Raw genomic sequence first — 14067 nt, 5'->3', positions numbered from 1 at the left:
AATGACGTAATAGTGCGAATAGAATGGCCGTCACTTTAAACGGACGCCAACTTGCATGAAGAAAGAATCACCGGATCGCCATTAGCTAACGCTGAGGCGACCGCAAACGAAAGCCTATGCTCTGCGAAGCAGTCTTACACGGGCCACTCTCTATTGACGTTAATTTACGTTGAATTACAGTTAATTCACAATTCAGTTTATTTACTTTACTGTGTTCACATGCACCCGGTTGATGCACATTGAAGACACTTGATTCACTCTTGATGTCCACCTGAATCGCTTTATTCATTCGCTGACGGACACTGAAGTCGATTGATTTCTGAGTCACATTTAACTCGCTTGTTTTATTCTTGGTTCACTTTAATATGCGTTGATTCGCTTGGCACTACCTATACTCTGCATTTCCGATGGAGGCGGAAATGTTGTAGGCCCGTGTACTCAGATTTGGGTGCACGTTAAAGAACCCCAGGTGGTTGAAATTTCCGGAGCCCTCCACTACGGCGTCTCTCATAATCATATGGTGGTTTTGGGACGTTAAACCCCACAAATCAATAGCACTACCTACTAGTTTACTTTCACGTGCACTCCTGAACCACTGGCATAATTACATCTGTATTTCACATAGCAAGAGTATTGGCACCGCCCGTCTTCGCGATAACGCCGGATTTCTCCGCTGACGAGCCCTTTGGATTTCGCATTTACAAACTTAATTGGACAGAGCACGGCGTCCCACTGCAGGCATGATGGGGTGCAGGAGAACAAACCCCAACTCATTATGTAAATATAATGATATGTAGCGGCCTAGGTGTTTACTTCTTGTCAGGCGGTTGCTGTCGCCGCCCCGTTTTACCGAAAAAGTTGTCAGATCACAAACAGGAGTCGCGTGTGTCGTTGTGCGCCGCCGCCGCCGGTGTCCATAACCTACGGTGTCCGTAAGAAAACTAAATAAAGCGCGTCAAGGGCACAACGGGATTCGAACCTGGGTCCCCCGCGTGCCAGCCGAGTATTCCACAACAGAGCCGCGCCGGTGCTGGAATCTCCGTTGCAAACTGGCCTTAGACGGGCTTGATGTCGGGAAAAGGAATAGCGTTAATTATGCGTAATAAAGCGTTTTTAGAACTGCTAGAGAGCAACCAGGCAATCACACAATGCGAATTGCGCAACGAGTGGGTCGCCAAATGATTCAACCCACTGCATCAGCTTCGGGCATGATTCTTCATCGTATGATTCTTCATCGTATGATTCTTCTCAGCATATAAAAAGATGCACAAAGCTCATTTCAAGTGTGTAGCAGGTACCACGCTTCGCCGAAGACTGACGAAGTATGGCATAGCGAATGCCTCCCTGCTACACAAATATTACGAGGATTTATGGGGTAGTGGGTACCCTGCAAGTAAGTGTGCTTGTAGCAGTTACACATAGAGTAACGTTTTTAAAAAGGCTCCGAAAGGCCACTCTTCCAGCTTTCGCTGTGACTGTGCTGCGCGTTCCGCGCGAGCCTTGTCAAATGGATGCTGCTAATCATCGTCATATGTTCGTGCAACCTACCCTAATTGGCCAGCAACATATGCGTATATTGACCCGTTCATTCTACAGCCGAACTCTATAGATTAATTGAAGTGATGAGCAGTAAAGAAGAGTAGAGTGGACCCTAGAAACTGTGACTCATGCTGATACCCACACTGGAGAATGGACCGAGAACCGGTTGTTTTGAAATGAAATTCGGTAATTAAAGTTTAAACTCTCATTAATTAAGACAGAAGCAGAGCTATTTGATGCTTTGTTCCGGGGTACACTTTGTCTGCTCTTTTCTTCGAATGAACAAGCACTCGCTAGAGTTTCAACGAAAATTAGACACTCGAGTGGTCTCCAAACGTCGTAATTTCGCTTTTTGTTGAAACGCTGTCTAGTGTTCGTTCATTAGAAGAAATGTGTACCCATCGCCAGTCGGTTTTCGGTCGAACTCTAGACTATAATTTGTCTTTTCCACATCAGTAGTTTAGGTTGCAGGTTCTAGTCCTTACCTTGGTCATCTTTAGCATGGTTGGCACGTTGCCCGCTGGTGTTAGTAGCTTAAATGACGTAAATTAAGGGGGCCACACTAACAGCTTCAGAAAAGCGGGATGTGGGCTGATTTATCGCGAATTCGACGCGCTTCTTCAACTTTATATGTGGGGCACTTTACTAGACAGAGCTGTCGTATGCTGTGACTGTATGCTGTCGTCGCCGCTTGACGTAACGCTGCCCAGCTATACCATATTGAGTGCGTGCTCGCGACAAACAGAATCCTTCTTCATTTTCTTCTTCGAGTTCTTTAATTATATTAAAAACAGGGCACTCTATAGAGTCCGGGTTTTGGTATGCTGTTATCACTTGGTGTGACGCCGGCAAAAATCACGCATAAAAAATTGAATTAAAGGGGTCAAACGAGAAACAGAAACATAGAGTAATAAGGGAACGAAAATAAAAAGAAAGAAATCAAGGAGGAAAGAACACCGTACAGAAAAAAAAGCTGGTTAGCCTTCGTCGGCGTGCTTACCGCGATTATCTGCGTGCTCAGCCAAGGTGTTTGATGCTTTCTTGTTGCCCACGTGCCGGTGTTGTTCCTGTAATCTCCTGATAAAGTGTCCTTTTTTTCTGATACAATTGCAGCTGCAGTCTGCACATGACACTTTATAGAAAAAACTGGGATATCGCTTGCTGTCTAAGCAATCCTTCACCTGCGCTGTGCTGCATATTTCTGTGTACTCGAATCTTTGATACGAATAATTACGACATGGTTAGGTTTGTGAAACGAAAAAACATCTGCAGATCTGTCATGAACATAATCATGTTGGTATACTGTTTCGTTAGTGTTCTTACTCTACTTGTTTCAGGGCTGTTGTGTCCTAAGTGCCTGTCCAAGTTCTGAGAAGTCACAGTGCGCATTTATTGTGTTCTGCGCAGGCCAGCAAGAACGGGAGAGGGAGCGAGAACACACAACCACAAGCCAGGCTCGCAGCACCCGTAAACAAACAAGAAACTACACGAAAACTACGAAGTCGAAGAACTACAACTGCACCACAACACACAGAGAGCGACAACGCGAGCACACACAAGTCAACTCGAAGACAGGGAGGGAGCCAAGATGTGCCGCACTCGATCCGCCCGGAGCCAGAGAGGCCGCTCGTGACCGCCATGTAGTCAGTGCCGCGGCGGCCATCCGAGCGGAGAGCGCACTCCAAACCGACACGCGACCGCTATAGGGTCGTGGCTGGGTCGTGTCGTCCGCAAAACAAGCACACCATAACCGCGAGAAGGACGTACCAGAACGAAACAAACGACAAGGGACTGCGAAGGCCCGCCAGTCGCAGCCGCCGCCTTGCAACCCATGAACCTTGACTGCTACCCGGCCGACGGGACGGCGGGAATGTCCCCACCGCCGAGAGATATGTCGCCACCGGCCGCGCCTTGCCACGCCGACGTCGCCGGCGGGTCTGGCGACGAGGACCCGCTCGCCTACCAAACAGACCCGGGACGAACGGGAGCAGACGAGCCACGAGCCAAGAAACGGCGCAAGCAGAGCAACCCCGTCCGCTACCACACGTCGCCCGTGCTCCTTCATGAGGGCCCCGATGACCTGGCCGTCATAGCGGCAACAGACCCAGTCGGGACGGCCACCGATGACGAAGAATGTGCCGAAGACGTCCCGCCCTCGGCAACCAGTCCCGCTGCACGGAGCGACGACACGGTCGTCGACGCGGGCGTTCTCAACCTCGAGACTAGCAAGCGTCGCCGCAGGGATGACTTCAACGGAGAGCCCCCGGAAATGGCGTCGGGCCCGCTGCGCTGCCACCACTGCAACGCCGGTTTCGCCACCGACGACCAACTCCGGCTACACATCGAGGAAGAGCACGTGCAGAAGCTCCTCGAGAAGCAGCTTCAACAACAAGCGAGCTACAACCGAGCGTTCGCCGCTGCCGCGGCCGCGGCTGCCGCCGCCGCTGGGGACAAGAACTCTGGCTCGACAAGCTCGCTGGACATGCAAAACCCGCCGCCGTTCCTGGACCGGAAGCCGACGGTCAGCGAGACAGCAGAGTTCGCCAAGAATCATCCGTTCCCGTTCCCAGCGATGCCGCCCCTCATCCCGATCTCACAGAGCGGCAACGAAGTCAAGCCCGGCAGCCTGCCCGTTCCCCTTGGCATGTTCCCGAACCCAATGGCGCCGTTCCTGTTTCCAGTGCTTCAACAGCAGGGACAGAGTGCGTCAACGCCCATTCCGAATGGGAGTTCAGCGCCCTCGGGCAACATGCGCATATTCAACCCAGAAGCCTTCTGCGAGCTGTGCAACAAAGAATTCTGCAACAAGTACTTCCTCAAGACTCACAAAGCAAACAAGCACGGTATCTACTCGGTCGAGTCCCTGGTCAGCTCCCCGTACGCACCGGGCTTCTTTCCGCCGGGACTGAGTGGGGCACCGTCCATGCAATTGATGCTGCAGGGACCCATGTCTGATCCGAGCATGGCTGGCCGCCAAGGTATCATCAATATGGAGTCTTTCTGTGAGATATGCCAGAAGGAGTTTTGTAACAAATACTTCCTGAAGAAGCACAAGCAGAAAATCCACGGCATTGTGGACCCGGCTACTCAGCAGCAACAACAGCAACAGCTGCAACAACCACATCAACAGCAGCAGCAACCGCAGCAAAGCAGCTCCGCTGATAACTCTGCCGAACGAAAGATGAGCACTTCTCCAACAGGTGTCACCTCCACAGACCCGGTGGGCGCGACATCGGGCCCTATTAACGACAAGAATGGTTGCTCGATGCCTCCTGAGCAGCAGCAGCAGCAGCAGCAACATCAGCAGCAGCAGTCGCCTTCCGACCCTTTCCGCATGGACTTCTCGAGCCTGTATCCGGGCGTCAATGGTCGCTTCAGCATGCCGAGTCTCACGCCACCGACGGGAACTATGGTGACGTCGGCGTCTAGCAACTCACCAATCGTCAGTTCTTCCGTTGGCGGAGACCCGAAGTCGCTTCCGGCGTTCTTCAACCAGAACTCTTCTTCAAGCACCGAGAGCGGTTCCACCACCGTGTTCACGCCGGAGAAGCTTCGAGAGATGGGCGTCATCAACGCGGAGGCATTCTGCGAGATTTGCTGCAAGGAGTTCTGCAACAAATACTTCCTCCGCACCCACAAGCAGAACAAGCATGGCATCCCAGCAACGGATGCGCCAAAGGGGAACCCGCCACTGGGCCCGCCGCTTCATCAGCACTCCATGTCCCATCATCTGATGCCGCCAGCAGTTTCCATGGCACCGCCCACTGGCGCCGCCGCAAGCATGTCGACTCCTCAAGATACACCCGAGAACTTGACGACTCCCTCAAGAACAGCGGGAGGCGGGACCAGTCCGGAATCCGCAGTTTTAAAGTCCACCTTCGCCAGTGAGTTCGAGCCGACAGCGGACCTGACCTGCGAGATCTGTAACAGGCCCTTCTCCAGCCAGTACCTGCTGAAGATGCACAAGTTCTACACCCACAATGTTCCATACGTGAAGGAAGAGGACGAGGAGTCCAAGCCGCCGTCGCCCATCGGCGGTGGCAGCAACATCCAGAGTAGGGCGTTGGTTCCCATGCCGCGCAACGATGCCATGCGGTTGGACAGGCAGCCGGAAGCGTCCGGCGGTGGTGCTTCTTGCCATACGGAAGACGCGGCGAGCCAGGACTTGCAGAAGCTGCAGAGCATGATACGCGACCTGACGGCCTCGATCGCCAACGAGAACAAGGTCGTCTGCAACGTGTGCCGAACCGAGTTCGACAACAAGTACTTCCTACGGGCGCACATGATGAACGAACACGGCGTTCTCCTCAACGAGGACGGCAGCAGTCTGGCACCGGGCTCCTCATCGCCCGCGAGCGCCTCCGCGACGCAGCAGCAAAGGGGTCCCGGAGACCTTCCACCGCCGCCGTTCTCGGCGGTCGCCTTTCCGTCGCCTGTGTTCGACTCGGAGGCTTTCTGCGAGATATGCCAGAAGGAGTTCTGCAGCAAGTATTTTCTCAAGACACACAAGCAAAACATCCACGGCATCAACATGGACTGTGACGTGTCCTCGGCTGTGAAGAAAGACGACGCCGGCCAAGCCAAGAACGCAGCCAGCAAGGTCAGCGGCCCGTTGGTTCCAGTGCCGCCACCGCCGCTCTTGTCCATGGCGATGTCATCGGTGCCGACGACTGACAAGGCCAGGAGCTCGGTGACGGGGCGCAACTACTGCAACATCTGCAATAAGGAGCTGTGCAACAAGTACTTCATGAAGACCCACATGTTGAAGATGCACGGCATAAACCTAGACGAACATCCTGCCGAGGCGGCCCGCAACAGCGTGATCGGTGGCGTTACCTGTGAAATATGCCAGAAGGAGCTGTGCAGCAAGTATTTCCTAAAGGTTCACAAGCAGAACACGCATGGCATCATCGAGGACCCGGCCAAGGAGAACTCTAACCACAGCTCAGCGGGAGGCAGCAGTGCGGACAGGGGGGAGCTGCCAACCTCCTTCCAGCCTGGCGAAGTCAGCGACGGCGGTAGCCGAAGCTTCAACCACTACACAGAGGTGTGCCCGCTGTGTGACAGGCGCTTCAAGAGCATCAAGTGGCTCAAGACGCACATGGTGAACGACCACAGCGACATGCTCAAGGAGAACGTCTACAGCCGCATGGACAGCGTTCCTCCGGGCGCAGCGAAGCTGTGCATCATTTGCGGACAGGGCTTCCCGGACAAGGTGGCCCTTCAGATTCACCTCATCAAAGACCACCGCACCACGAGTGAGGAGCTTGGCCTGATGAACTCCTCGCCGGCATCCGCTGCCTCGGAATCCCTGGCTGCCGTGGCCCAAGATACGGTGAAGCTGAACGGCGCCGCTCCGCCGCACCCTGCCGACAGGGCCGCGCACCTCTTCAAGCGGCCCGGCCTTGCGTCCACCCTGGGCGGCAGCGGCAGCACCCGCATTTACCACTGCTCCTACTGCGTCTATTCTACGCGATGGCTTTCCAACCTCTACGCGCACGAAAAGAGGCACACGGGAGTCAATCTGGAAGGCGAGAAGCGCTTCGTATGCCGCATCTGCCACCGAGCCTACCGTTACAACCACTCGCTGCAGCGTCACCTCCTCAACCACCGCGCAGCGGGTCTCGCCTCGGCCAGCCTCGCCAGTGCCGCCGCCTCAGTCAGACTGCCCAAGACGTCCCAGGAGCAACCTCAAGACCTGTCCTCGGCGGACCCCGCCAGGGCATCCTCGGCTCCGCTTCCCGCCTCGCAGCAGCCGTCCAAGCTGAAGCGCTACCGCTGCAGCAAGTGCAACCGAAAGTTCCGATCGCGGGAGCTCTGCCTCAACCACATCTACACGGCGCACGACGCCAAGAGGCCGATCAAGAGTGGACGGCCGTTCCGTTGTCGCGTCTGCGGCTTCGCCACCAGGGCATGGAACATCCTCAAGATACATATCATGAAGCAGCACCAGGAGGAGGCGGCCGAAGAGAAGGGCGTCGGCAGCCAGCCAGATGTCCCGGTTCCCGCCGCGGCGAGTGCGACCGACGACGAAGGCAAGCCCACTAGGACGCCGACGCCCACCAAGACGGCGGGCCAGCTGCCCATGACGTACGCCATGCCGCAGAGCCCGCCCTCGGCCGGCACCTTCATCATGCAACCGTTCCTAATAGCGCAGCCTGAATCGGAGGACGCCAAGAACGACACGTTCGTGCCGTCTCTCGTATACCTGCCCGTCTGCCAGAAGGTGTCCCAACCCATGACCGTGGCATTCACGCTGACGCCCGCTTGAGCCGGGCCCGCCATGCGGCAAGGCAAGCGCCCGAAGACTTGTAACCCTCCTCCCGCAACGACGAGGGAAGCACGGCACGCGGACACTTCGAAGAGACGTCATCGCAGTAGTTTCGCTCCTTCGCGGCGACGGGTGCGCGCGTGTCGGCCGCAAGCTCTTCGAAGCGAGCCTCGCGACGGGTCCACGAGTCACACACAACACGAAGGACACAAGACAGACAAGACACACGCCGCCCGGAAGACTGCCCGCGGCAACCGCGAAAGAACTACACCGGAGAGGCAGCCATGTATTGGTGTACAACAACCACACGCAAAACGAAGACGGCATTTTCCTCCCTCCTTTTGAAGATACGTGCAATTTCCGTCGCCCCTAGACAAGGCCTCGCGTCGTCGCTCTCCACGAAGTAAAGAAAAACAATGGGAAAGCAGCAGCAAGCCTGGCAGGCACCGACCTCAGGCCCTCCCAATGTCTCGCTTGGGAGGGCCGAACACAGCATATCAGCTACACCTGCAGCAACAGCAGCCACAAAAGCAAGTGATCCGCAGCGGCAGCGCCACACTACCGCTGCCAGCGCCTTCGTCGCAGTTTCCCGTGTGTGTGCGCGCTCCACGTGAACTTTGTCGTCCCGTGTCCCTTACGCGGGTGAGCCGTTCGCAGCCTGTACAAGACGGAAGAAGACTGGCCGTCGCGCCATCGGCCCCGCCCCGCCGACAGGGATGCAAGATTAAACTACAACAACGGGGTTGTTAGGCTGGTGACGCGTCGGACCTCCTTCTTCGCTGCAAACAGTGGTGTGGGACACTTCCTATGTCTGCGCGTTCCGTATCTTTTTTTTTATGTTTCGGAACTACTACTACTACTGCTTCCGTGGTACTCGCTGCGCCAGTGCAGGAGGTGTGTTTGTGTGTGTGATTCTTTTTTTGTGTGTGTGTGCCTCCAGAAGATAGGTGTTCCACTTCGGAGGTGCCCCGACGTTCTTACCGCAGTGCGTCTGTGCGATCCACCGCGTGTCCGTACGTAGCCATCTCGCTTCGTCTTCTTTCACGTGGACGTCCCTCGTTCCTTCGTCGACCAGTCGTCCTCGGCAGCGAGTGAGTCGCCGCGCCCCGAGTGTACAAAACGGACCGTCGACCAAGTGATGGCCCGGGCATCAGAGAGCGTCATCGTCTTGTGTCCAGCAACAGCAGAGACGGTCGCCGCCACCTCAGATCCTGCCAGCTGTCCCTCCTTCCTTCGAGAGTGCGCCGTCGTCCCACAGTGCCACGTTGTCAACGCGGGCCTCCGACGACAAAGCCGGCCGGCCTACGTCATTTCCTAAAGACGACCAGGGATTAATCGGCGCGCCCGTTTGATTTTTGCGTTCCTTTTCTGTTCTGTTTTCTGTCCTTGAACCCTCCCCCTCTTGTGCGTCGGATGTGCTTGCGGCGACTTTGACAAGGTCAGTCAGTCTCTGCCCGTTCCATCACTCGGCGAGTGAAGTTCGCATGTCTTATATGCTGTTGGATGACCGCAAATATGGTACATGCGCTGCGCCGTGCAAGTGCCCGTTGTGGGCTTTGTTTCTTTTCATTCTCGAAATGAGCCGACCGGCGACGCAACTCCGAGGTTCCGCAAAGGCGGCTCGTAGTTCGACTTGTACTGGGACCGGCACGGCACAGGCGGCATTGTGTCGATCCCAAGGCGTCGCTACGATTCGAGGCGCAGTCGCACGCGCCATTTCCGTCGATTGAGTTTAAACGTCCTTGGAAATGAAATCCAGCAATTCAAGTCGATAACGCGAAACGCAGAAAAAACAAAAGCTGATTCCTTAAGGTGATTCTTAACAAGCGATTCCCCTTACGCATTGCTCTCCGAAACTTACCAGATCGCCAGCGCTCCACAGGGGCCTGCTTCAAAATTTCAGGTGACTGCGTTAAGCGTAACGCAAAGCACAACACCGTCACGGTGCGCAAGCGTTTTTGGAACCTCGGATTCGCGCGCGCCGAAGGTCGAGAGGTCATCCAGAGTGTACCGAAAAATTTTGGAAAGCGAAGTGAAGACGTGTGCGAGCGAATGCGCTGCCCGGGTCGAATCGATGCCCTTGTACCCCGTGTCGCCTCCGAAGGCGACGCGTCCAGAATCAAAACGTTCTCTCTACAGTCGCATTGTGATAACAGGCCGTTGAGCAGGCCACAAATCAAAAGAAAATGCGAACTCTGTTGTTACGGGCGGCGTATCAAGAGTCGCTTCGTTTTACAGTTTCTTTTACCGTTTTTTTTTAATTTCTCGTTTTACACTATACAGGGCATCGACCTCTTGCAGAGCTTCGCTCGCACGTCTCGGCAGTCGTCTTTGATTGGATTGGATTGGATAAACTTTTATTTGTTCCTCCAAAACACAGATCACTGTGTTGCGGGCAGCTCCCACGTGGGGACTGAGATGCCAAGCTCCTCAGCCGCCTCGCGGGAGTCGTCTTTGAGGACTCGGTCAATCCCGGAAAGCAAAAGAATGCCGACGAGCACTTGCAGTGGCGGTTTATCTGGTAGCATTCACGTCAGTCTAATGTAAGCCGAGATAAAGAAGGAGGAAAGCCTCAGTGCGTATGTGGTATATATAAAAGGCTCTAGTGCGAAGTGCAATAACGCCGAAAGCGCGAGCACGTCATATCTGAGGACGTGCTGAAAAAAAGGAGGAAGAAAGCTGCGAGCGTAAGCTAGTCGAACAGAGTATTTCTCTTGTCTGCCCCCTTTCTGACTGGTCGATAGAGGTGAGATAGTGAAGTATCTTTAGAACAAGGGAGAGATAAGATAACGTTGTCAAATCTAAATCGCCTTTAGAAATGTGCGAATCCGTATTTATATATAAAGCCGCTGACCTGATGGCCATTTCCTTCTCTAGTGTTTCTTTATATAGATGATCTCGTCGAATGCTTTAGTAAGAGGGCGCATGCAGTTAGTGCAGTTCCGGTTAAGCTCAGAAACACTGCGCATTGCCTGCGAACTTGCTTTGGAAATTTTAACTTGCCAATAGCAAATTTCACCGTTAAATTACGTGTAGATATAGCAATGCAAAAGGCTCGACAAGATGAGTACAAGAAGTAACAGAAGCCTGAACTGAAAGTAACAGAAGCCTGGTCTAAGTATAGCGTTTGTAAAACGTTACCGGTGATGGGCTTTTCGTTTTCAAAATGTTTAACTCAGTGACAGCTTCCTTTCGGTGTGACGTCACAACAGTGACGTTCATAGCGACGTCATCACAGTCACGTGTCGCTGATCCTACCCAGTTGAGGCGGTTAGCTCAAGGTCACAATTGTCGACAGATGAGGGAGAAAAAAAAAAGAATTTCGGCAGAAGAAAATTCAGGAAATGATATTCCTCGATAGGATGACGCCAGTCGGCATATATCTGTAAAAACCCGATCGTCGACGTTCGTCATTAATCACGTCTCTCGACGTGCCGGCAGATAGACAGAGTGTGTGTGTGATGGTGGCTGCCCTGAGACCGTGCACGGCGATTGGCGACGACACTGTTTTGCGTATTTATGTGACCGTGTTCTGGATTCGAGACTGAACCTGTTTTGTTCGCATGTTGTGTATGATGGATTGTACCGCTGCCTGTCTAGCGTTGTGCGTTTGTATGCCCCGTCGCACGACGATCCCATCTCTGCACATCACCCTCTCCCGACTATACCTGAATGCCGAATCCGCCGAGGATTTTTTTTTTTTCGTTACGTATTTCGCCGATAGATTTGCTTCCGTACGCCTTTTACCGGTGCCTATATGAACTCGGAATGGTTGACTACAAGTACGCCTTCTCAGTCTGATATATAGTTACTTTCACTGTTGCTTTCTTATTAACCCGTGAGCTAGTCTGTCTCTTGACGCACTAATGTCATGACGATCTGTTTGTTCCTAAACTGAATCATTCCAACGCCTGTCCACAAGGCTGTTCGCGACGTTTGAGAGAGAAATGCACACACACGACTCCTGGGCTTCTTACGCGCGTTTCGCCCCGTGCGGGCGTACATGTGTTACATATGAATCAAAATGGCATCTAGAAAGAAATTTAACAGCGGTGAGCGTGGGTTTTCGGGAGGGAGTGGAACCGTGAATTTCCCTTAACGAATTTCTTTGTAGTCTACTAACCGAACGATCCAATCGAACGGTGACATGATCATTTTAAAGAAGTATTACGCGCAATCCAAGAACTATAGCAACCACTGCGTATCTATGGGAATTATAAGACATTTTTAGTTCGCGCTATTGACGGTAATGCTGCGAATCTGCTTTGGGGTTTCTATGCCTCAAGCTCTTCTGTCTCTGGCGACATTTCTAAAGTAAACGTTTGCAGCCTCGAAATGTCAGCCGGTAAGCTAAAAATAAGGAAACAAAAAAAAAAGGACTATGCTTTTCTATAGACCTTTCAAACCGGCCTCGGTTTGTCACTCAAGAATATAAGACCTCTCGACGAAGACGGATCACTGAGTCTGTCTGATTTTAACCTACTTGGGTGGGGGGGAAATAGAACAATGAAATTCGAGTCTCTCTATAAAGCCGACTACGCACTCATGTCAGGTGCAGTTTGCAGTGTCCTTCTGCATCACTTTCTTGTTTTTGTATAGACCAATCAAAATGCTCCGAGTTGTCACCAACGTCACAAGAGCCTGTGACGAAGACGAAGAGAAGTTCTTCGGAATTAACTCATTCGAAAAATAAAAGGAGGCCGAAGACGATTGGTGCATGCGATTCAAGTATGGTTACGAAACCGCTCGTACGTGGGTATTTTGGGTGCGCACTAAGTGTCTTGAAAAGTCTTGCCAAAGGCGATGTGATTGCCTCCCCAACAACGTAATTCGACAGCGCCGAAAGCAGCACTGAGACGATGCAGGACAATATGGAGAATGGAGGACGTGGTTAAAAAAAAAACCTAGGTTCATAGCGCGAGGCTACACGTAGACAAAGGAGATACGCACAACAAATTTCTACGCTCCTCCTTCTGTCGGTGTAAACCTGCGCATTCGGTAATAATAGTAATTATACTAACTAGTAGAGTTCTACGTCCCAGAACAGCAATATATGAATATAGAAATCACCGTATTAGATAACTGCAGACATTTTGACCACCTATAGGGTTTTATAACGCGCAGATGCGATTGATTGATATGTGGAGTGTTAACGTCCCGAAACCACCATATGACTATGAGAGACGCCGTCTATAGTGGAGGGCTCCGGAAATGGGGCACCTTGATGTGAGCACAGTAGAGTCCAGCATCGTGTTTCCATCATGCGGTCCCCTCGGCGGGGATTCGATCCCGCGAACCTCGGGTCGCCAGTCGAACACAGTAGAAACTCGATGATGATCCAGCGACTATAGCCCTCACTGGCGAAGTCATGCGTCCAGAGATTGTCCGATGCGCTGACAGTGAGTTCTGTCTCCACCATGCCTCTCAGAAAGTAGTAAAGTAATGATCGAACGAATCAAAGTGTATACAGTACAGTCGAAACAAACTCGACGAAAAGTTCTAGCTAAACGAAAAAAAAGCAAAAACAAATAAAACAAAAATGGAGAGAGAGAGAGAGAGAGAGAGAGAGAGAGAGAGAGAGAGAGAGAGAGAGAGAGAGAGAGAGAGAGAGAGAGAGAGAGTAGAGAAGCCCAGTAATGTGAGCGTCATGGAAGGGGCCTTTTTCAGAGCCGCCGCCTCGAGTTGTTCTATGTTTTTCTTTAGATCCCCGTTTCATTCGGGCGACTCAAAAGGGCCCCTTAGTAATAGTCCCTGCCTCTCTTTTGATGAAGACAAGCCGAAGAGCGACGTCGGTGTAATTTACGCAGCACACGCGCGCCGAGCTGCTCCACTATACGCTACACCTCCAAACTCTCCTCCTCCTCCCCGCCTCCATTTTTTTTCTAATTTATTTACCTTCTTTGAATTCTATATGCCCCCCTCCCGTCACGCACGCAACCTGCGAGCGGACCTAATTCGCGTCTCTCTCTCTCTCTCTGTCGATGCACTTTTAACAAAAGAACCGAAGCTCTGCCGATAGCACGATAGCCAGTTTGCACAGGGAATGTACGGTGCAGCGAGTATTACTAGTAGGAGGAGGAGGAGAGGGTAATAGGAGGGGGGGGGGCAGGGGTGGTCGGACGTTCGCAGGGAAGAAAAGCACTATAGTGAGCAGCAGACACAGATGCGGAAACAGGTACGCCGAGAGCAGAGAAAGAAAGAGGAAATGACGAAAACTGCCAGAAAACTATAAACACTTCAAATTGCGCCAGGTTGTA

At 52.8% G+C, this 14067-nt stretch overlaps 1 protein-coding gene and 1 long non-coding RNA gene across 4 annotated transcripts in view; one reads left to right on the top strand and one right to left on the bottom strand.

The window, feature by feature from the left end:
• LOC142774701 (uncharacterized) overlaps positions 1-12306 on the top strand; it is a 237424-nt gene extending 225118 nt beyond the window's left edge. For all 3 annotated transcript variants that reach the window (XM_075875561.1, XM_075875560.1, XM_075875559.1), the window contains exon 2: positions 2947-12306. In XM_075875561.1, the coding sequence (XP_075731676.1) occupies positions 3371-7810 (4440 nt within the window). In that variant the 5' untranslated portion in view covers positions 2947-3370 and the 3' untranslated portion in view covers positions 7811-12306. The remainder of the gene's footprint in view (positions 1-2946) is intronic.
• LOC142774702 (uncharacterized) overlaps positions 1-14067 on the bottom strand; it is a 341818-nt gene that overhangs the window by 200297 nt on the left and 127454 nt on the right. The window lies entirely within an intron of this gene.

This window comes from Rhipicephalus microplus, chromosome 10 (assembly GCF_043290135.1).
Source record: "Rhipicephalus microplus isolate Deutch F79 chromosome 10, USDA_Rmic, whole genome shotgun sequence".
Classification (NCBI taxonomy): domain Eukaryota; kingdom Metazoa; phylum Arthropoda; class Arachnida; order Ixodida; family Ixodidae; genus Rhipicephalus; species Rhipicephalus microplus.
The sequence above is the reverse complement of the archived record's forward strand: the minus strand, read 5'-3'. Positions and strand labels throughout refer to the sequence as shown.